This window comes from Triticum urartu, chromosome 7A (genome assembly GCF_056163025.1).
Source record: "Triticum urartu cultivar PI428250 chromosome 7A, HENAU_Tu73, whole genome shotgun sequence".
Taxonomy (NCBI): Eukaryota; Viridiplantae; Streptophyta; class Magnoliopsida; order Poales; family Poaceae; genus Triticum; species Triticum urartu.
Window position 1 is genome coordinate 743,105,844 of NC_141879.1, and position 22,276 is coordinate 743,128,119.

At 42.7% G+C, this 22,276-nt stretch overlaps 1 protein-coding gene and 1 pseudogene across 1 annotated transcript; one reads left to right on the forward strand and one right to left on the reverse strand.

Moving 5' to 3' along the window:
- The first annotated feature begins 359 nt into the window (after positions 1–359).
- LOC125519575 (uncharacterized) lies at positions 360–1,544 on the forward strand (annotated as a pseudogene).
- Positions 1,545–8,941: 7,397 nt separating this feature from the next.
- LOC125545878 (phytoene synthase 1, chloroplastic-like) lies at positions 8,942–12,915 on the reverse strand. The gene is made up of 7 exons (XM_048709936.2): positions 12,657–12,915; positions 11,847–12,557; positions 11,678–11,728; positions 10,915–11,087; positions 10,026–10,261; positions 9,717–9,909; positions 8,942–9,512 (listed from the first exon to the last, which is right to left on the reverse strand). Exons 2-7 carry the CDS (start codon positions 12,313–12,315, stop codon positions 9,339–9,341), a joined length of 1,296 nt encoding a protein of 431 aa, XP_048565893.2. The 5' UTR covers positions 12,316–12,557; positions 12,657–12,915; the 3' UTR covers positions 8,942–9,338.
- Positions 12,916–22,276: the final 9,361 nt, after the last annotated feature.

The following is a 22,276-nucleotide window of genomic DNA, read 5'->3' on the forward strand; positions in this document are numbered from 1 at the left end:
AGATATAGTAGATAATAGATAGATATTGGTATGAGTGATTGGTTTGCTACAAAAACGAACTCCAAGGAAGCGCTTCTGGAGCCAAATTCAATTTGCTATGCAGTCCTTCATGCTATGGCGGAAGTAGAAGCTGGTGGGCTTGTCATTGAAAATGTTGACTCCTGGAGGAATTAGCAGTACACAAAAAGCAGTACACAAAAAGCACCAAGGCTAGCTAGCAATTAGCCAGCTTGGGCTTAGCGTCTGGCCGGCTACCCATCGTGTACATACGTACGCTTCGTCGCCATTGCCGCACGTACTCGTCAGATTGGACCAACAGCAGCTGCCAAGCTCGGAAGTGAAATACCTAGCTAGCGGCCACCATGGCACCAGGACCGCTGCCGGAGTATCATTTGAGAAACAAAGGACCGGCGCCGGCCCTCCCGGACGAGCTCGTAGGAGAGATTCTGCTCCGCATCCCGCCCGACGACCCGGCCAGCCTCCTCCGTGCGTCCCTTGTCTGCAAGTCCTGGAGCGAGGCCGTCTCCCAATGCTGGTTCCGGCGCAGCTTTCACAATCTCCATCCATCACCCACCGTGCTCGGGGTTCTCCATGACTGGCACGATGAGGCCATCCCTACCTTCATCCCGGCCACCGCGTCACCATTCTCCCTCGCCGCCCCTACCGCTTGCTCTGGCAGGCCGTCGACTGCCGCCATGGCCGCGCCCTCTTCCTCTCCAAGGGTCGTACCGAAGAATTCATTGTTTGGGAGCCAATCACGGGTGCCCAGCACCGCGTAGCTGTGCCCTTGGCCTTCCAGTTCGGCCACACCACGGCAGCCGTGTTCAGCGGACGGGTGCAACCACCATGAATGCCACGGGAGTCCCTTCCGGGTGGTCTTCGTTTCCTCCATCTATGACAAAGACGCTGACGACGACCCGTTTACCACGTCGGTGTGCGTCTACTCGTCTGAGGCTGCAGCCTGGGGAGAGCCGACCTTAATGCACCACGAATTCATCGTGGACTTCACATATTATTCCAGCGTGCTTGTTGGGAGGTCTTTCCTGTACTTCATGACATGTGGTGGGTTTATCCTGGGGTATGACTTGGCAAGGCATGGGCTGACTTGGTTCGACACACCAGACTCTTGCTACTCTAATGGTTGGCCCACTTGCAACCTCATGCTGGCGGAGGAAGGTGAACTGGGACTCGTCGAAGAATTGGATCCGCATCTGCAATTGTGGTCAAGGGAGGTGAAGGATGCCCGATGGGTACCGGGCCGAATCATCTACCTAAATGGTGCTCCAGTGAGTGCATCAAGTCCGGCGCATGTGCTGGGCTTTGCCGAGGGAGCAAACACCATTTTCGTGACCATGGCTGCTGGCCTCTTCGCAGTCCAAGTACAATCAGGGAAGGCGACCAGGGTGCGTGATGATCATGGATACGGTAAGCTGATTCCGATCATCGACCTTTACACTCCTATGCCCCGAGGTGAGCACATCAGAAAATTGTCGGCTTCGAGTGGTCAGCTCTCCATCAATGGAAACTTCCCTGAGGGAGGTTAGGTTTGGGTATTTAGCTTGTGCCCATGGGATGGTTGATCCAGCTTGAAATGCACCACTATCACCTGTCAAAGACAATTCATGTTCTGCATACATCATACGCCTCCAAGGACTAGCTATCAGACATGTGTACACGACTTAATTTGGAAGTGTGAGGCACGGGGGGCATATATCTAGGGCGGGTTTTTTTTTTCAATGTTTCAACAGATTTGTATAAGGGGGCAGCTACGCGTCTGCAGGTGATATTTAGAAAACATCCGTCGCCTTAGTAGCCGTAGGATCGTGAGCAAACCAACCGTCTGATCTTCTTTCATTGAGCGTGCATCAACCTTTGCAACAAAGCTTGTGTTGTGCTCCCGCCGAACGTTTTTTTTTCTAAAACAAAGCATGTGTTTCAGAAACAAGATTTCTGTTATAGGAAAAAAAACCTTTGCTCTTGCCCCGTTGCAACAAACGTAGCGTTGTGCCCTCGTCCCCTTGGCAACAAGAGGTCTGTTGCACAAACAAAAAAATCCCCCTCACACCATTGTCATCAAATGTCTGACGGGCATTTTAACCTTTTCAGTATAGATTATGTTGTAGAATTTTCTGCAACAAAGAGCATGTTGCAGAAACGTCTATAGATTTTTTTGCAACATAGTTTGTTATATGATATTTTCCGCAACAAAGATCGTGTTGCGGAAACATCTATAGAATTTTATTTACAACAGAATTTGTTATAGAAATATTTTCTGCAACAAAGATCATAGGTGATGCTGCGGAAATATCTGCAACACAAATACTATTGTAAAAATATTTGTAACAGAAGTTGTGTTGCAGAAAACATTTGTAACATATGTCATGTTGCAGAAAATAATTTTGGGCTTCGCTTTGTTGCAAAACTAGATGCGTCGTAAACAATTGCAACACCACATTTGTTTCTGAAACATAGCCTCTATTTCAAAAGCGTATTCGCTAAAGGACGACATGCAAGCCTTCATTTGGATGTGTGTCATGCAGCGAAGGTGGCGGACGCGGCCACTACGATCCGCCGGATGACGGCAAGCTTTTCCCTTTGTATAAGGGTAGTGGAAAAAGATTGTCGGCGTGGACCTTTCAAGCTTTTTTTTTGCGGGGATGGACCTTTCAAGCTGTACTCTCATATAATAATAAGACATATGACCAGGCCTTGTACACAATTTAAATCCCTAGATTCCCTTTTGTGAATATTGGAACTTGTAAAGCAATTATTTTTCTTATGTCGTCATAGAACTTTCAGGCTTGTAACATAAAAGGAGATATATGGCCAGGCGTTGTCCACCATTTTAATCTGTGTAGGTTCCCCTTAAATTTTAGAACCACGATTTGGCATCGTTAGGTTGAAACAACGTATTAAACGTTCCCATGAAGTTTATGTTTACCTTTTTTGTTAGGTTTGTGTGCCCATCACGACATCATGCCAACGGCGAACGAAGCATTATACAAAATAAACATTTCATGATTCTTTGATCTTGTGTGGATGCCGCATTCTATCTTTATATAGTCGTTCTTCTGGCTTCTATGTCCATGTGTTTGGTGTTCTTTCTGGTTTGGCAGCTTACCTTGCGACGGTCGCAACCAAAGATTTTATGTTCCCACTCCTTGAGGTGGGAGGCACATGAGCTTCTTTGAAAGCCTGGGAAGAGGTGTATTTGACAAATTTAGGTTCTCACTCTTTGGCGTCGACCAAGTAAAACCTAATGATGGCAATTTTACCTATGGGCATGGGCACCCCACTCGCATGGGTATGGTATGGGCACATATTTATGCCCATAGTCAGTACCCAAACTCTACCCGACTAGTCATCGGTATGGCAAGGGTACGATTTTGTGCCCATGGGTATGCCCAGACCCTGCCCGGTTATCTTCGGGTATACCTGCCCACGGGAAATCCGACCCGACCCGGCTCAAAATAGCCCGACCCGGCACGGTCTGGTCTTACCCACGGGCCGAGCTTGGGCCTAGGTTTTGAGCCCGAATGACATGGCAGGCCGGGTTTGGGCTTGACATATGTGCGTCTTAGGGAAGAGGCCCGGCCTGAGGCCCGAGGCCCGGCGGGCTTTTCCACTAACGGGCCAGGCTTGGGCTTGAAATCTAGGCCCAAAGGCCAGGTTCGGGCCTAGGTTTTCTGATGCGAGCTTTTTCAGGCCCGGCACGGCCCGAGTTACGGCCAGGTATATCTTTGGGCCTTATGTGTAGTAAACACTAAGGTACCTAATGTTTCTATATATTAGGTTGCATTTCCCACCCACATCCTCCTCCCAATAATCAATTCTCCAACCATGGAAATCTCTCAGTGGCTGGTGCCTCCATCAAACATTGGACTAGCATTTACAACACCATCTTTCGATGTTGTGTTGATCTTCCCAATGCGTACCAATCGGGCACATATACCCATAGGGCATGGACATGGATATTTACCCGATGGGTAGGTACGGGCAGATTTTACGCCATCAGAAACATGAGTATGAGTATGGGATTATTTTACATGCACCATACCCCTCCCATTGACATCCTTAGTAAAACATATGAGTCAGGTTAACAAAAAGTGTACATGTCTGGTCTTCTGTATTATTGTCATTGGAGACCTGGAGGGGCATCAAAATGTGAATTAAGATATGTTGCTTCAAAAGGAACTTGATGAAGCCTGCAATTTTCCTTGGCTTTATTTTTGGACGCGTCAATATCTCATATGACTAAGAATTATCTATTTTTGGTCGATTTTGCAGGTTTGTTCATACCGATCAAGAAAAATATTCACCAGTCATAACATTATATTTATCTAGTAAAACTAGAATGGATATTTTCCGACCAAACATCACACCGAAGGGCCTCAGATGGCATTCGTTCTAAAATCCAGATAGTTCCCGGATTCGGTCATGGATAGAGATAGTTCTCTTTATGTTAGACTACGGGTTTGGTTTTGACATTATACCATCATGTTCAGAATTATATTGAGTTCAATCGGAGATTTTCCAGATAATACCACAGAGAGTTCGAGGATAGACTACAAAGCCATTTTTTCAACTCATAAAACCATGCACTGGCTAAAGACACACATGCAGACTTGAGGGGCATTAGGCAAGTCATAGTGGGGAGTAACTTAGACTAGTAACATGTATATGTTACTAGTCTATTTTAGTATTTCACAGTGGGTAGTGTCATAGGTATGATAACCTAGAGAGCTTCATTTATTACTTTGTAGAGTCTCTTTACATTAGGAACCAATATTAGAGATGCATTGGACATGAATTTGTTGAATGAAAGCCTGCCAAATGACAATGCTATTATACGGTTGCTAACTGTTGGTTAGGTCCTTCCTATAACTTGCAAATCTAATAGCTAAAATAATTTGGATGATGTGGCTTAAAGTTATTCTTTGAATTGAACAATACATTGTGTTTTTATAATATACTAGCACATATGTCCGTGCGTTGCAACGAAAGAGATATTTTTTTCCCGAGAAGCAGCTAGAAAGATAATTGATTTGTCCACCAAAAATTGTCTCCGCAGCGGTGCGTGATAGAGCGAGGAGTTGCGGTCTTCTCGCGGGTCATGTCTAACCCGCGAGATCTTGATAGTGGTGGGGTTGGTCGGCGTGGCAGAGGCCATCCAACTAGTACCTTTTTTTCCTCCCGCTCCACCTTCGTATTGGGGTTGTGCCTTCCTCATCATTTGGTTGTTGGGCGGCAACCTTTAGGACACAGTCGCTTCGACCACTCACTCCTACAATGGCATAACTAGAGTGATTACTAATTAATTGCATCGCATAAATCCGGTTTCATTAGCATAATCGTCGCATAACTAGGCATGACTGTCCCTTCTTTATCAGGGTTTATTCTCTTTGATTATTTTAGCACTCACGTGCCCATAGTTTTTTTAATTGGAGCAAAACCAACATTTTCTCTTTTATTGGCATGTGACCGCATGTTTTTTCAATTATAGCCAACCGCCATATTCTCGTTGGCACATGGAAGCTACCACCAGCAATAATTTAGGGAGTTCATCGTTCTGCTCATGATTCTTGAGACAACTTCCTTATTATCAGACAACCTCCTTTTTTCAAGCAACCTAGAGACATATCAAAACATGTGTAATTTAGTATAAAGCTCCAAGGTGGGACTATTCCTATCATAATTTCAAGCTGGATGAGTTGGTTTTGTCCATCGGCACAACAGGGAAGGACCATAGTTCAGTCCCCTCCCGACCTAAATTATTTGCTGCTCATCTATCTGACAGAAAGGTAAATGCGTGGTAGGCCCAGTTCGGCGCACCTGGGGACAAATGTAAAAAATTCGGGAACTAAGTGCGGAACGGACGGAACAAAATCAATACATATAATTTTGCTTTTCTTGAGCCAGTTGCATGAGAGCTACTATATGGTGCTATTTTTGTGAAATAGCGCATGGGACACACGACAGTTCGTGTCTGGGCAACCCACTGGTTGACACCGAAACGACCTGTGTTTGTAAGGTGCGGGTAAAACTAAAAAAACAGCGCGTTGAACGATCAAACTGATGACATCAAAGTCCCGACTAGGTGCTGCTAGCCACTAGAACAAGCGTGTACTGCTAACCAATGAACAATGAGAATATTTAAGAACACATTGCAGTGTCAGAATTGTTTTTTTCTAAAATATGAATTGTCAAATACTCTTGGAAACGTGATTTTTTTAAAATTCTGATTATTTGAATATTCCATACATTTCTCGAAGAACATTGGAAAATATTGAAACAGGGTCATTTTCTGAAGTTCACAAGCATGTTTTGAGAACATGAACCTTATATAAAAACACGAGCATTTTTTAAATTTGTGAAGAATTTTGAAACTGGGAACATGTTTTGAACATTCAGAACAACTATATCAAATGAGTTTTCTGAAACACGGACATTATTTTGAATTTATGAATATTTTCTCGCATTTGGAACATTTTTTAAATTGCAATTTTTAAATCTAGAATTTTTTGGAAAACACAAGTGTTTTTTTTACAAAAATGGGAACATTTTTTGAATTTTGAAACGAGAAGAAAATTTAAAAGTTAAAAAACAATTAAAAGAGGTATAGAATTTTGAAAGTCTGAATATGTTTTGAAAATTTGAACAACAATTCAAATGCTGAACATTTTTTGAAAATTATGAATTTACAGAAACAAGAAAAAGAAAAATAAATTTGGAATGGAAAAAAGAAAAAAGAAACAGGAAAGAAAAATATTTTTTTTAACATTTGGATGATGTAGCTTTATGTTGTGCTTCGAATTGAACCACACATTGGGTTTTTAGAATACACTTGTAAATTTACGTGCATTGCACGTTAGAACTTGGATAACCAGCAAAGATTAACATACTGTTATGGTATATATTATAATAGGTAAGTGAACATTTTGAAGCAGATGCATAAAGTATAAGATACAAAACTTGGGTAACATAAACCAGCCTTGTTGTGTCCAAGTGGTATCTTTTTATGTATCTCATATTGCAGTTTTTAATAGAAAATAACAAGAATAGCTAGTGTTGCATTTGGAAAGATAAATGTGACTATGAAGGTACCTTTGTGGCCTTGAACACAAAGAAATAACTACCCATTGAACATAAATGATAGTTTTGTTAGAAAAAGACGTGGGGAGAGTCTACATATAGAAGAGTCTAGAAAAAAATTAGAAAAGTTTTTTGAGTTTTATGCAAAATATTCGTAGAGTTTAAGCCCTACTAAACTCTTCTAGATAGTACATGTGGCGGAAAATTGTGTAGTAAAGAGAAGATCCAATGGCTAGCAACATCCGGATTTGCCACCTGTCCACCATTGCATCGGCTTCGTCCAACGGCTGATATTCAAGTAATTCATAGAGTACATAGTAGTACAGATATAGTAGGTGTGATTAATTGGTTTGCTACGAAAAGGAACTCCAAGGAAGCGCTTCTATGCAGTCTTTCATGCTATGGCGGAAATAGAAGCTGGTTGGCTTGTCATTGAAAATGTTGAATCCTGGAGGAGTGCAACCAAACAAACGAAGGTGGAGTTTGCTTATAGTTAAGTTCAGTTACATTTGGTGTCCCTTCTATAATTCTATTAATGGAATCTTGGCAGCCCTCATGTTAACTTTTAAAAAAGGTTAACCTTAGTGTGGGATGTGGGATTCCCTTCCTGTGGTTTAGCTGTTGGTGTTTTCTCTTTTTTGTGTTTTCTCGCGACCTGCTCCTTTTATGTTTTTTGTTATTTTACGCAATCTATCTGGTGTTGCAGAGGGTGGAGGCCCTTGTAAAGCTCTCAAAATAAGTTGGGCCTTGGGGTCTTTCCTCCAAAATACACCTAATATTATTTTATTTTATTTTGTCAGTCATGCATATACACTACTAAGAAATTATATATGCTCCTATCAAGTACACAATCGAGTAAACATGCACGATTTTTCAAGGCGTCATCGTCATCATCACCTATGTTGTGCCTTGATGAGTTTGGGAAAAAAAAGGAAAGGGGGGAGCAACGCCCAAGCCACAGAGACGAGCGAGCCGGTGACTGTCCTAGGTGCGCCAATTTAGTCAGTTATGTTCTCTGGTTTTCCCAATTTCTGGAACCTTTTAGAAGTTTTGGGTACAGTTTTTTTTCATTACTGCTTTTTGCAGGATTTCTTTTACTTTCCGAAAAAAATCCAAATTTTAGAAAATATTCATGTTTAATTTTTCAAAATCTCTATTTTTTCCGAAATTTCAATAAATGTTCTCTCATTTGAAAAAAAAATCTCGTATTTATAAAATATGCTAACATTTCACAAAAAGGGTTCTCAAGTTTTAAAATGTTCATTTTTTAAGAGTAAATAATTTTTGAGTTATTCTAGAAAATCAAAATAGAAACCCCAGAAAAACAGAGGAAAAAAAACAGAGCTAGAGCTCGCTCGCAACTATGTGTTGCTTCAATTGACCGGCCTACCCAAGCGAAACTTGTGCTGATTGGCGGAGTGTCAAATAGGGCCTTCCCTAAGAAACATCATCATATATTCCACACGACATTTTCTCAAATAATAATAATTCCCCGCAACAAAAATTATGAATGCTATAAAAATATTAAAATTCAACATGTTCTGAATAAATAGCTAATATTATTATATGATTAATTTCGGAAAGTATAACAGAAATTTTACACCGAAAAGGGTCAGCCTCCGTGATTAATTTTAACCCCCTTTTTTTTATCTTTTCGCAAAAAACATCTTCTCGCATCCATTCCTCTCCACTTCCTACAAGGCTGCAATCATAAATCAAAAACCTAATCCGGTGTGAAATCTCAGATATTAGTTACTCGCTTGATGCAAGAACAATTCATAGATGACCAATGTTAATTTTTCAATGTCTTGCATAACTGGTTTCCTTTGAGCGGCATGTCCTTCTAAAGTTTAGAAACAACGTCACATTTTCTCAGTTTTGCATTCCAAACCATATTGTTCGAATATATATGCTTACAGAATAACATACATGTTTCCCGAATTCGGGACCGAGAACGAGTATATATATACATGTTGTTCTGTCTTCAAATGCACATGTTCTAGAATAATAATATACATGCAAACATTTGGTCTCCATCTCGGTTGGCTGCAGTGTTCTTCTCCCTTCCTTCACCAGAACTTCATGTCATGCGTACAACATTGATCGCTGAGGAATGTACTGATCGATTCGCCGCATTGTTTGGCCAACTAACTGGATGCAGAGCTCCAAGGCAGATGTCGCCACACCGCCATGTTTCATTCTATCTAGCCTAACCTGACCATCTTCATCTTGCTTTGTTGTTTCTTCTAGGTCTGGTTATTTCTCAGTGAATACGGTAAGAGCAGCGATCTCCCATACGCGACAGGGAGCGCAAGCACCTTTTTCGCCTTCCCAACATAGGCCCTCTTGGTGAAGTTGTTGTAGTCATTCGCTTCGATCTCGTCGAGGATCTGCCGGTACAGCAACAGAGAGGCCCAAACCTGCAATTGCAATGCAATGCAAAACCATATTATCTTCCATTTGAGCCCCTAATTTTTTTTCAATGATTATTATATCAAGGGTGGGGGGAGGCGACCCCCCACGAACTACACGTAGCATCATTTTTGCTACTGATAAATTAACAATGATGAGAGATCAATATGTAGTTTTGTTTCACATTCAAGTCGTGGCTTTAGGGCACTTACCGGCCACCGGCTCTCCTTCCTAAGCTCAGTCACCCCTCGCTCCGCCTCCTCGAAGAACATCCTCGCCCTCTTGATCTGCCTCTTCATGAATTTTCTCCACTTGTCGGTGACGACTCCTTTGAAGATGTCTTCATCGGAGAGCCCTGCCTCCGCAAGCTCGTCTTGCGGCAAATATATCCTTCCTCTTCTTGCACTGGGAAATTATTCGAAACACCAGAAAATTCAGGATAGTGCTATCTCAAAATGTCCATATCATGATTTTACAAGGGAAAACCATTGCATTGTATTGGTAGTGAGTGAGTGGCTTACTCTTCTCCGACATCCCTGAGTATGTTGGTGAGCTGGTTCGCGAGCCCGAGAGCCAGAGCGGCGCCATAGACGCTCTCAGCTGTCGCCTTGGAGTCGGGCGCAATGCCCATCACCGGGACGCTCATCAACCCCACGGTGCCGGCAACATAGTAGCAGTACATGTACAGCTCGTCAAAGTTCTTGTACCTCGCCTTCTTGAGGTCCGTCCGCATCCCGTCGATCATGTCCTTGAAGGGCTGCCATATGTAAAAGTAATTGGTCATTTAGAAAATCAATAATATAGTTCATAAGTAGTTGTGCTAAGAACGACCAAGACCTTTCTTTTTTACAATGCAAGGCAGGATCACTGCCGATTTCACTAAGAGAAAAAGAAAAGAAATACAGAGTAACGCGGTTTATATGGGAAATTAGGCTGAAAACCACAAAACCCAGTAAAAAAGAGTGACCAAATACATTTTCATGATGTATAATTCAGGTCTGGAGTTACTTGGACTCTCCCTGATTTCATTTCTCCTTCTACATCATTCCAAGTTCCTGTTTGTTCTTGGTATGTTCGGGAATAATACTTACTGAAAAGTTCTCCCTATAATTTCCCCACTTTGATTAAACATATCTTTGACCAGACGATTCCCACTATAGCGTCTAGTCAACAGGATAAGTCCCCACTACAATGTGTGAAAAGTTCATACGGCTCAACAACAGCATCAGAGACTAACAAAAGGCCGACAAACGAAACAATTTTGACCAATCATCGACTTTCCGGTCATCTTGCACTGAGATTGTGAGGTCTAGGGGCAATTTGATGCTGACAGGGAATATCCACCACCACTCTGTTCTACCAGAATCATACAATGTGGACTGAACAATTATGCACCGGCTAAGCTGATACCTGAATATCTATGGGGAACTTGGTGATGATGTCAGAGAGCGCGGCGTCGAGCATGTCGTAGGGGCGCCCGGCGAAGAGGTCCTCCAGCCTCCTCTCCCACCGGTCCAGCGCCTGCGGCGTGATGTGCGACGCGTTGGGACCGTCCACCAGCTCGTCTGTCCTCCTGCACCATACTGAACAATGATGCTATACATCAGATTCTGAAAGTGATTGATGCCTAGAGTATATCTCATTTAGAACTGACGGTACTCTCAGATTCATGTCCTTAGGCAATTTGAGGAATATGTTCTTGCAACCTTTTCTCGTGTACTTTGATCCTATTGAAGCCATTTAGCCAAAAAAAAGCCTAATTTGATGCTTCCACACATAATGGCATATAAAAAGTGGTATACGAGCCCTTTATTCTTCACTGACTATACTACGTATATAGGAGTATCTGTAAACACATAGCATGCAAGTTCAGCAATGTTTCTATTTGCCATTATTCGCATCCAGAACTAGTTCACACCATTAACTTTAAAGTGGCCAATTTTCTTGGGGAGTGTTGAACATTCTTGCAAGTTGCTGTTAAATACAATATGTAGCAATTTAACTGATGCAAAATGTGGGCATGCCCTTTCTGACGGTCTGAAGTGAGAATGAAACTAGCTGAATTTTCAGTCACATTACTGACACTAACTAACACTGTGTGACACATACTGATACCACAACAGGGGAGCAACAATGGAGGGTCCAAACCAGGCATGGTGAATTTTCAGATTACCGTAGATGGCCCATATGGCGCGCCGCCGCTCCTCGGTCATCAGCAAGGTCCCTGCCATGCACGACCAGACATGAACGAGTGAGCTCCATGATCACCGGAACACCGGCTTGGCACGCAGCCTGCCACCATGGCTCAAGAAAAACAGAGTATCCACGAAGGAGTGGCGTACCGAGGTAGAAGGTCTTGGCGTACTCCTCGCAGATCTCGCCGCAGCGGGCGTAGGCCTCCCCGAGCCCGCCGCGCGGCGCGTCCAGCTCCCTGGCGACGGCGGGCGGCGCCTGCTGCTGCTGCTGCGAGGGGCGCAGCTGGCGCTTGAGCAATGCCGCCTGCTTCACCACCACGTCGTACACCTTCTGCTCCGACGAGACGACGGCGACGGCGGCGTCGCCTCCGGGGCTGACGGTGAGGCTGGAGTACACCGGCGACGCCGCGCTCCGGCCGCCCGCCTCCCCCGGCTCGCCGACGCCGAGGCAGCCGTACTTGAGCGAGCAGAGCACCCAGCGCGGCCTCTGCTGTTTCTTCTTGGGTAGCAGTCGGGAGCACTGGAAGCCGTCCCGCGTGGCGCCATCACCGGCGGCGAGGCCGGGGGACGAGGCTGCCCCGAGCAGCAGCGTGACGGTGGTGGCCATATGCTGCATGCGCGCAACGCCAACCCCAAACCGCCGGAGCTCGTCTCCGCCGCGCCGAGCAGGAAACGGAGCTCTGCTCTCCCCTGCAAGGGAGAGAATTGAGGCACGCACCGTGTGACGGGCGGATGGATGGATTCACCACTCTCGTGTGAGCCGGGGGGAAAGGCGTTCTTGGACACGCACACGCTTTGTCTGGGCCGGAGTGGTGGCCGCACTACCGACCACTAGTCTGCCGGGCACCCCTGCATATACTACACAAGTATGCACACAGTGAGTGAGATATAATGGCGACAATTCTCTTGTGCTTGGGCAAAAGGCCTTATGCACGAGGAACGGCTTAGGCCACTCACCTCTTATCAGCACGCCCGCTGCAAGCTCGATCCCTCTACAAGCTCACGGCATATGCCGCCTTAACCTGCGCCAAATCGCCGTCAAACAAGCAGCCGATACACACGTACGGCCAGATCCCGCTGAGAGTGAGCGCGCGTATGTGAATATGCTGCTGCCAAGGTTCCATGCGAGGACAAAGTCCAGTGTCTCCCTCTCTCTGCGTCCAGTGTCCTCTTGCTTCCTCTGCCTTTGAGAGAGAGAGAGAGAGAGAAGGGGGGAGGGAGAGGGGAGACGTGGAGGAGACAATGGCCGGCCGGTGAGATGAGGGGATAGGGTTATCACATGGGCGCGCTGCGGGTGCGTGCCTTGGCGGCCGCTCAGTGGTGACACCTGGAAAGGGATGGATGGACGAATCCGGCCAGGGCGCTCCTACGTGGCGCCTCGCGCCCGGTGACATGGCGTCATGCATTCCTGGCGCCGGTGGTTAAACATGTGTGGGTGGTAGCATCCAAAAAAAATCACGTTTGCATTACCATACCTTGTTCTAGTGACAGAACCATCTTGCTTGCATTTGCATGGACTTGGCATACATTTTACTACTACTACCTTCTTAAACAAAAATCTTTTTCTTTGATGCGATGCAAGCAAAAGCTCCTCATCTGTAGGAGTAGTACGTACCATCACCAGTTAACAATGTCGAGTTGACCAAGATAAGATTTCTCTTCAACATTGATGCATGCGTGCATGCGTGCATGGGTTAGTTCCAAGGAAAATAAAATAGCCACGCGTGGACACACGAGGAGAATGGGTGTGACTCATATGTGGCTCAAAGTTTGGTGTATGCAAGCGTACGTGTCGCATCTGCCCTGCCTTTGTGGGTGTGAGCTGCACTAGCAGCACTAGTGGCTGTTGCTTGCAATATTTGTGTGGTGGAGGGCGTCAAGTAAACGAACCAATCGTGAAATGAACCGATGGAATACGTGTAGGACTCTGCAGAAAGTCTGGATCTGACTCGTGTGAAGCAGCCTAGCTAGCTCCCAAACCGTCGGAGCACAGTGCATGCCATTATGCATTGCATGTGCTCTCCGGCCCTGTTTCTGCTTTGACCAAAACAGGGCGAACCGTACTATTAGTAGTACCATACATCATGCGTGGGAAGACTATTCCAAGGCTAAACTTTCGTCGCTGAAATTGTAGAGATTACCTAAGCCAATAATAGTAGAACGAAACCATTCGGTGAGATAGGGCATCTCCAACACCGACCCTCAAACCACCCGCAACTGTCTGAACTGCAAGGTCCGGACATATTTTGACATTCAATACGGTCTTAAATCGCCCTCCGCACACACTTTTTCCGCAAACCAGAGACAAACTACAAACTGGGAGAAGGGCTTTCTAGGCGTCCAGACCGCTGCCACGCTCTTGTCTGACTAATCTGGCCTATCAAAAACCCCTCGGGTGCCCACTCGCTTTCCCGCCAGAAGCCAGCTGCCGGCATTCATGCTGCTCTAGAACGATTGCTACGCATTGACGGCGGACCAGAACGCAGGTGGCCACTCTCTCTAGCGCCTGTGTCGCGTCCCCCATGTCTGCGCCTATTTAGTGTCGGACATATGTTTACTGGATGGGACGGGACGGATATATACCACGCTCGTTCAGTGCCTATCATCCATCTTCCATCACTAAACAGGCTCGGGGCTGAGTAACCAACTCTGGCGCCTACGCATTCGGGACGCTTGGCCTCACCGCATCCACCATTTAAAGGCGGCCATAGCCGGCGAAGAACACATCACAAACCCATCAGATCCATATCTTCCTAATGTGCACCACAGCCATCTCCTCCGAGGTCTCCGACGAAGACCCCACGATGGAGACGTGCTCCGATGACGAATCAGCGCCTTAGCCTGCGGCGGTGCATGTGCACTTCAACACTGCCATGGCGAAGGAGTAGCCTGCGCCTGTGCCTCTGTCAGTCTTCCGGCAGGTGCAGGAGCAATAGTGGTACAACATGTTTCTCCTCAAGCAGCACCGATTGGCGGAGGGCCAAATCTACGACTGGCTATGCAGGCGATCACAAACGAGAACGCCGCAAGCTGTGCATCCTACGCCTGTGGATTACGAGAGTGCTGGTGGGATGACGAGAGTTCCGAACCCTCCATTTCCATCGTGGACCTCACGGTCACCGGCGACGGATATGTCGCGGTCTCCGCCGAGGATAAGTAGGGCATGGGAAGCGGCAAGGCCTTGTGTCCCAAGTGGGCCGGTCCGACTCCCATGTTCTACTCTTCCTCGTCGGAGATCACACCTTCACTTCACGGGTCTTGTCGCTGCCGCTCAGGGAGACGACGGATGGAGAACACGGTCACTGGAAGGAACAACAAGGACTTGGATGACGGACGCCGTCGTAGTCTAAGTTTAGGTCTAGTTCCTTTTTTTAATGAAAATTGTCTAAATGCAATGAATGTGCTTCGGTTTGTATGAATTTCGTAAAGTTGGTTGAAATCCGGCTTGAAACGTATGCGGATAGCATTGGACGGCCTGCTCATGCATCCGTGTCCGCGTATTGAGCCCCTATCCGTGGACGGATATGTATCTAATTTACGGGTTAGCATTGAAGATGTTCTTATACTAAATGCAATTAATTGCACATAGGGTTGCCATATTTGCTACTGTCGCATTTAATTTATGATCGATCACGCGTTTGCCATTCACCAGGAGTGTGAGCGGTTTGTTTGGCCAAGGGTGCGCATGTGGCGGTGCGGGCGACATCAACCTACCTACCGAGCAAGAAATGCTTAGACTATCCATACACTAGTAGAAAAAAGGCTTTTAGTCCTGGTTCTGAAACCGGGACTAAAGGGTTGGTACTAAAGCTGGAACCGGGACTAAAGGCCTTTCACGTGGCTGCTGCCTGGAGGTCCATCTTTAGTCCCGGTTGGCATCACACCCTTTAGTCCCGATTCGTGTCTCAAATCGGGACTAAAGGTCTAATCTTTAGTCCCGGTTTGAGACACAAACCGGGACTAAATGGCATCGCACCCTTTAGTCTCGGTTCGTATCTCAAACCGGGACTAAAGGGCTCAGGTGAACCGGGACTAATGCCTTAGCCGCACGAACCGGGACCAATGCTCACATTAGTCCCGGTTCATGAATATTGCCCCGTGACCAAAGCCCTGTTTTCTACTAATGATAGCGGGAGTAACATAAATTATAACATCACACATATCTAGACAAAATAGATTATGTAAGATGTAATTAATGAGAAAAAAGAGACATATGATATAAACATAGTATGGGTAACATCACACATACCAAGACAAGATGAGCATATAATTAGTCACCATTATAATTTAATCATGTACCATTGCCAAAGATTTATTTATTTCCGCAATTCATTCATGCATGGGTGGGTACCTTCCAGAAAATGTGACTCATATGGATCCTAAAAAAAACAAAATGTGGCTGAAAGTTTGGCCAGGGCCAGCAAAGGCAGCGCACGATATGCTACGTGTCTCCTCTGATGCTTGCCTTTGTGGGTGTGAGCTGCAAGCAAATATTATTTGTGTGGTGGAGCTAGGAATATTTGTGTGGGCTAGTGAACAAAACGGAATAATACAAGCAAATCCAGAAACGAACCAATCGATCGAAAACGTGTGGGACTCTTCTGGGGTCTGGGCTTGGCTTTGACTTGTGTAAGCATGCAGCAGCCGGAGTACCGGATACAGCACGTACAGTTCATATTCTTCGGACCCGTTCATGCATGCGTTCACCATAACAAGTCCGCACCATTTTTTTTGACGAAAAACAGCATTGGGACGATTTCATTCATTAAAGGAAGGATGAGACACCCCATAATGTACAGACTTTGTTTGTTCTCTGTACATTATGCACTGTACATTATTCTGTTTTCTGTACATTAGTGGTACATAGTAGATTAACCAAATGCATGGAATAGACAAACTCAATTAAGTGTAGGACTCTGAGAATGTTCAGCTTCGACTCGTGTGAGCAGGCATCGCAGCACTTTTGCATGCTGATATGGGCGGGGCGCACAGATTCTTCGGTTTTGTTTCAGCTTTGACCAGAACGGGTAGGACTGAAGAACAATATTGTTCCTTGTAATCAAATTAAAATTGTATTCATGGCGGTCTTTGGAAAATTGACCAAAAATGAAGTACTAGTAGTACGTAGAAGTAGTAGTATCATGCAACATGTAATTTTCATCGCTGGAATATTGTGGTTTTCGGGTGGAATTTAACCAAAACAACTAATGTCAATCTGTAATATACTCGGTACATTTTTTTGCGAGTCATATACTCAGTATTAGACCATGTGGGGGCGCATACTGCACCCGCCCATTTTTTGGATCTATGGAAGAGCTTAACCAAAGACCATGTGTTTCTGATTCACCAGTTCAGCCAAAAACTGTAACCAATTAACCACACATCAACATGGAAAAAATTGCCTTGCAGCCAGAAGAATTTCACGGGCTCTGTACCATAGTGTTACCACCTGCATTTGGTTTGGTGGTTAGCCATGATTCTGCATCTGCTTTGCATCATTTTGTTTAGAGTTAAGCAATGAAATATTTTAGGTTGCAATTCAAGATCTTTGTCATCTAACTTGCTTTGTAAAAAATGTCAAAAGCAATTTCTGCACACAGAAATTCCATGTGATGATCCTACTGAATAAATGAAATGAAATTAATAAGGTCAGAAGTCAAACCTGCAGGTTCTCATGAAGATGGCGAAAAGGAGATCCATGACAAGATTTTGATTCTGACAATCCGAGTAAACCAAATATCCTACATGTTTATTTACAAAGCGTTATATATTAGATCACAACGACAAAAAAATGACAAGCAAAAAATTAGATGGAGAACTAGACGTAGAGGAATGTGAATAGTACGGTGCTAATCTGGATATTAGTATATTTTCTGCAAAAAAACCTGGATATTAGTATATGCCTTAATTTTCCTGGATTGCAGTCTCCAAAACAATAACATGACCTCTCTTTACTGTTACCTTGCGAATTTTCTAGATAGCATAGTCATCAGCAAAATATATATTTTGCATTTGATAAGTGAAAGATAAACATGACCTTTTAGTTCCTGATGTGGTGTGTCAAAGCAATCCAGATCATCACTGGACTTGTGCTCCTACAGCGCCAAGTAGCGCAGGTGCTTTGGATTCACTCGATGATGGATGAGGCAAACAGGGAAGAGAAACGGAAAAGCCAAACAAAGGAGGAAAGTGGAGAGGCAGCTCAAGAGAGAAAAACCCGGATCAACTGATCGAAAAAAAACTCTCTAGGGCAGCCGATCAACACGATCGACGGACGAACCCTAGGTACGGGTTGCGCAACCCCCCCCCCCCCCCCCCCCCCAGTGGAGATAATGGAGATTGACCTCCCCGGGGGCTGTGAGATGCGGAAGCGGCGGCGGATGCTAGGGATTAGGATCGAGGTAAGGCGATACCATGTAAGAGGATTAGAGGGGCAAGATGATTGTCGTAATGTAGTGCATGTTGTATTGAGCCTCTTGGTAGGTTTGTATAGATCACATGGCTTAAAGGGCAAGAAGTATCTCCTAGAGATAAGGTAGGAGATGGGTTACAAATCCTATTCTACCAAATTCAAAGATATGCCTATATATATACTCTAATAGTTTTGTAAAAATGGTAGACGTATGGATTGTGTTTACAGGAAGTTACAGACCAACCCTTCTCCCCTCACTAATCCCCCCCCCCCCCCGCGCCGATTTTCAGGGTACCTCATCTAATCACCAATTAAAACAACCCACCTCAACCTTGCCTATAAAAGTCACGTAAAACATCCGTAGTTGTAGCTTCGTCCCAAGGATCCATGGTGACATCTGCATGCATTGAGCCAACAGATTGAACAATTTAGGGTGTGAAACCGTTGTGGAAGGTCATAGTTGTTTAGGAATATGATTAAGTGTATCTAGGGGTGGCATGTTTGCCATGATGCTCTTTCCTCGTACACTCCTTCTGCATTAAATTTATGATGGATTTGAGGAATGGACAGGCCATCTTCTTGGCAGCTCCATCATGCACTTGTCATTGATCCCCTGGAAGTGTAAATGTGAGAGGTTCCTATGGACAGGGAGATGGGAGAGGCATCAATCGTCAATCGACCAACCGAAGAATTATGGCATGCTCATGCACTAGTAGAAAAGGGGGCAACGGTCCAGGCCGGGTCAGCCCATTAGTCCCGCTTCAATCTAGAACCGGGACCAATGGGGGCATTGGACCCGGTTCGTGAGCCCAGGGGCCCGGCCGGGCCACGTGGGCCATTGGTCCCGGTTCGTCTGGACCTTTTGGTCCCGGTTGGTGGGACGAACCGGGACCAATGGGCCTGGCTCCTGGCCCACCACCGTTGGTCCCGGTTCGTGGAATGAACCGGGACCACAGGCTCCCCTTTAGTCCCGGTTTGTGCCACGAACCGGGACTAAAGGGTTCGCCCTCGTTGCACCTAGAGTTTAGTCCCACCTCGCCAAACGAAGGGCGCCCACACCTGCTTATAAGCCCGTCCCTCTCTGCGTTGTTGAGCTCCTCTCAAAGTGAAAATAGATGCACCTATAGAGGAAAATTGGACCTAAATTCATAAATAGAAATGAATTATGAATTTATGTTTAATTTTCTCTATAAGTGCATCTATGTTCACTAACAGAGAAGTTTTTATTTTTTTGTGACCTAAAAGAAAAAAGAAATCACTAAAAAAACTATAAGTATTTATTTCTAAGTAGAAATGGAAAAATAAATAGCAAAAAAGAAAAAAAATGCCTATAATATTTGTAAAGTTATTCATAAACTAGTGATTCACACAAATTTTAAAAAATTCAAATTTAAACAATTCAAATTTTAAAACTAATGGCACAAACAGAAAGTTTATAATTTTTGTGACCTAAAATAAAAAAGAAATCACTACAAAACAAAAAAAAGTGCCACCTACTATTAAATAGCAGGAAAAAGATTGACTCAAAAATCAATTTTAACTATTCTACAAAGTGTTTTCACACAAATTTAGTAAACTAGTGATTCATAAACTAGTGATTCACACAAATTTCAAAGAATTCAAATTTTAACTATTCTAATTTGAAAACTAATGGCACTAGTAAAGTTAATCACAAACTTCAGATTCACACAAATTTCAAACAATTCTAATTTTAACTATTCTAATTTGAAAACTAATGGCACTAGTAAAGTTAATCACAAACTTGAGATTCACACAAATTTCAAACAATTCAAATTTTAACTATTCTAATTTGAAAACTAGTGGCACTAGCAAAGTTAATCACAAACTTGAGATTCACACAAATTTCAAAGAATTCAAATTTTAACTATTCTAATTTGAAAACTAATGGCACTAGTAAAGTTAATCACAAACTTGAGATTCACACAAATTTCAAAGAATTCAAATTTTAACTATTCTAATTTGAAAACTAATGGCACTAGTAAAGTTAATCACAAACTTGAGATTCACACAAATTTCAAACAATTCAAATTTTAACTATTCTAATTTCAAAACTAGTGGCACTAGCAAAGTTAATCACAAACTTGAGATTCACACAAATTTCAAAGAATTCAAATTTTAACTATTCAAATTTGAAAACTAATGACACTAGTAAAGTTAATCACAAACTTGAGATTCACACAAATTTCAAAGAATTCAAATTTTAACTATTCTAATTTGAAAACTAATGGCACTAGTAAAGTTAATCACAAACTTGAGATTCACACAAATTTCAAACAATTCAAATTTTAACTATTCTAATTTGAAAACTAGTGGCACTAGCAAAGTTAATCACAAACTTGAGATTCACACAAATTTCAAACAATTCAAATTTTAACTATTCTAATTTGAAAACTAATGGCACTAGTAAAGTTAATCACAAACTTGAGATTCACACAAATTTCAAAGAATACAAATTTTAACTATTCTAATTTGAAAACTAATGGCACTAGTAAAGTTAATCACAAACTTGAGATTCACACAAATTTCAAAGAATTCAAATTTTAACTATTATAATTTGAAAACTAGTGGCACTAGCAAAGTTAATCACAAACTTGAGATTCACACAAATTTCAAACAATTCAAATTTTAACTATTCTAATTTGAAAACTAATGGCACTAGTAAAGTTAATCACAAACTTGAGATTCACACAAATTTCAAAGAATTCAAATTTTAACTATTTTAATTTGAAAACTAATGGCACTAGTAAAGTTAATCACAAACTTGAGATTCACACATATTTCAAAGAATTTAAATTTTAACTATTTTAATTTGAAAACTAATGGCACTAGTAAAGTTAATCACAAACTTGAGATTCACACAAATTTCAAAGAATTCAAATTTTAACTATTCTAATTTGAAAACTAGTGGCACTAGCAAAGTTAATCACAAACTTGAGATTCACACAAATTTCAAAGAATTCAAATTTTAACTATTCTAATTTGAAAACTAATGGCACTAGTAAAGTCAATCACAAACTTGAGATTCACACAAATTTCAAAGAATTCAAATTTTAAATATTCTAATTTGAAAACTAATGGCACTAGTAAAGTTAATCACAAACTTGAGATTCACACAAATTTCAAACAATTCAAATTTTAACTATTCTAATTTGAAAACTAGTGGCACTAGCAAAGTTAATCACAAACTTGAGATTCACACAAATTTCAAAGAATTCAAATTTTAACTATTCTAATTTGAAAACTAATGACACTAGTAAAGTTAATCACAAACTTGAGATTCACACAAATTTCAAAGAATTCAAATTTTAACTATTCTAATTTGAAAACTAATGGCACTAACAGAAAGTTTATAATTTTTGGTATCTCTGTGCAGAAAGATTGTACATAGTAAATATAATACACAAAGTGTTTTCACACAAATAGTAAAGTTATTCATAAACTAGTGATTCACACAAATCTTAAAAAAAATCAAATTTTAACTATTCAAATTTTAACTATTCATAAACAAATTTTATGACCTAAAATAAAAAATAAAGCAAAAAACAAAATAAAATGAATAATGTAGAAAACAAAACAAAAAATCTGAAAAAAATACTTATATTAACAATATGTATTTTGTTATAAGTAGAAAAAAAATAAAATAAATAAAGCAACAAAGAATAAATTATCTAAGTATTTTCTGTTCAAAACATTATAAGCAAAAAGAAACTTTAATAGCAAAAAGAATTATCATAAATATTTCTTTTGTTACAAACTAGTTATTCACATAAATTTCAAAGAATTCAAATTTAAATAATTCAAATTGGAAAATTAATGGCACTAACAGAAAGTTTATAATTTTTATTACCTAAAACCAAAAATAATAACTGAAAAACTAGTAAGTATTTTGCTGTTAGTAAAAAAACAAAAAACTGGATTTTGTTTAAAAAAATGCCGCCTACTGGGCCACCACAGCCTGCATACGACTAGAAACCCGCTAGTTGGGCCAGGATGCAGGCCCACAGTAGGCCCAATAGGCCCACAGGCACAGAGAGTGGATTTAGGCCCGTAAGCCTGCAGTAGAGAGGAGCTCGAAGTGGTCGACTCCGCAGGGCTTATAAACAACTCCGAGCCCCTCTCGGCTAGCGAGGTGGGACTAAACATC

What these genes read in the sequence shown, in the direction of transcription:
- LOC125545878 (XM_048709936.2), bottom strand. Translation starts at nt 12,315, where the DNA reads ATGCAGCATATGGCCACCACCGTCACGCTGCTGCTCGGGGCAGCCTCG. An exon ending in CTCAGGGATGTCGGAGAAGA is followed by an intron (nt 9,910 to 10,025) that starts GTAAGCCACTCA and finishes ATAATTTCCCAG; the next exon opens with TGCAAGAAGAGGAAGGATAT. An exon ending in GGAAGGAGAGCCGGTGGCCG is followed by an intron (nt 9,513 to 9,716) that starts GTAAGTGCCCTA and finishes TTGCAATTGCAG; the next exon opens with GTTTGGGCCTCTCTGTTGCT.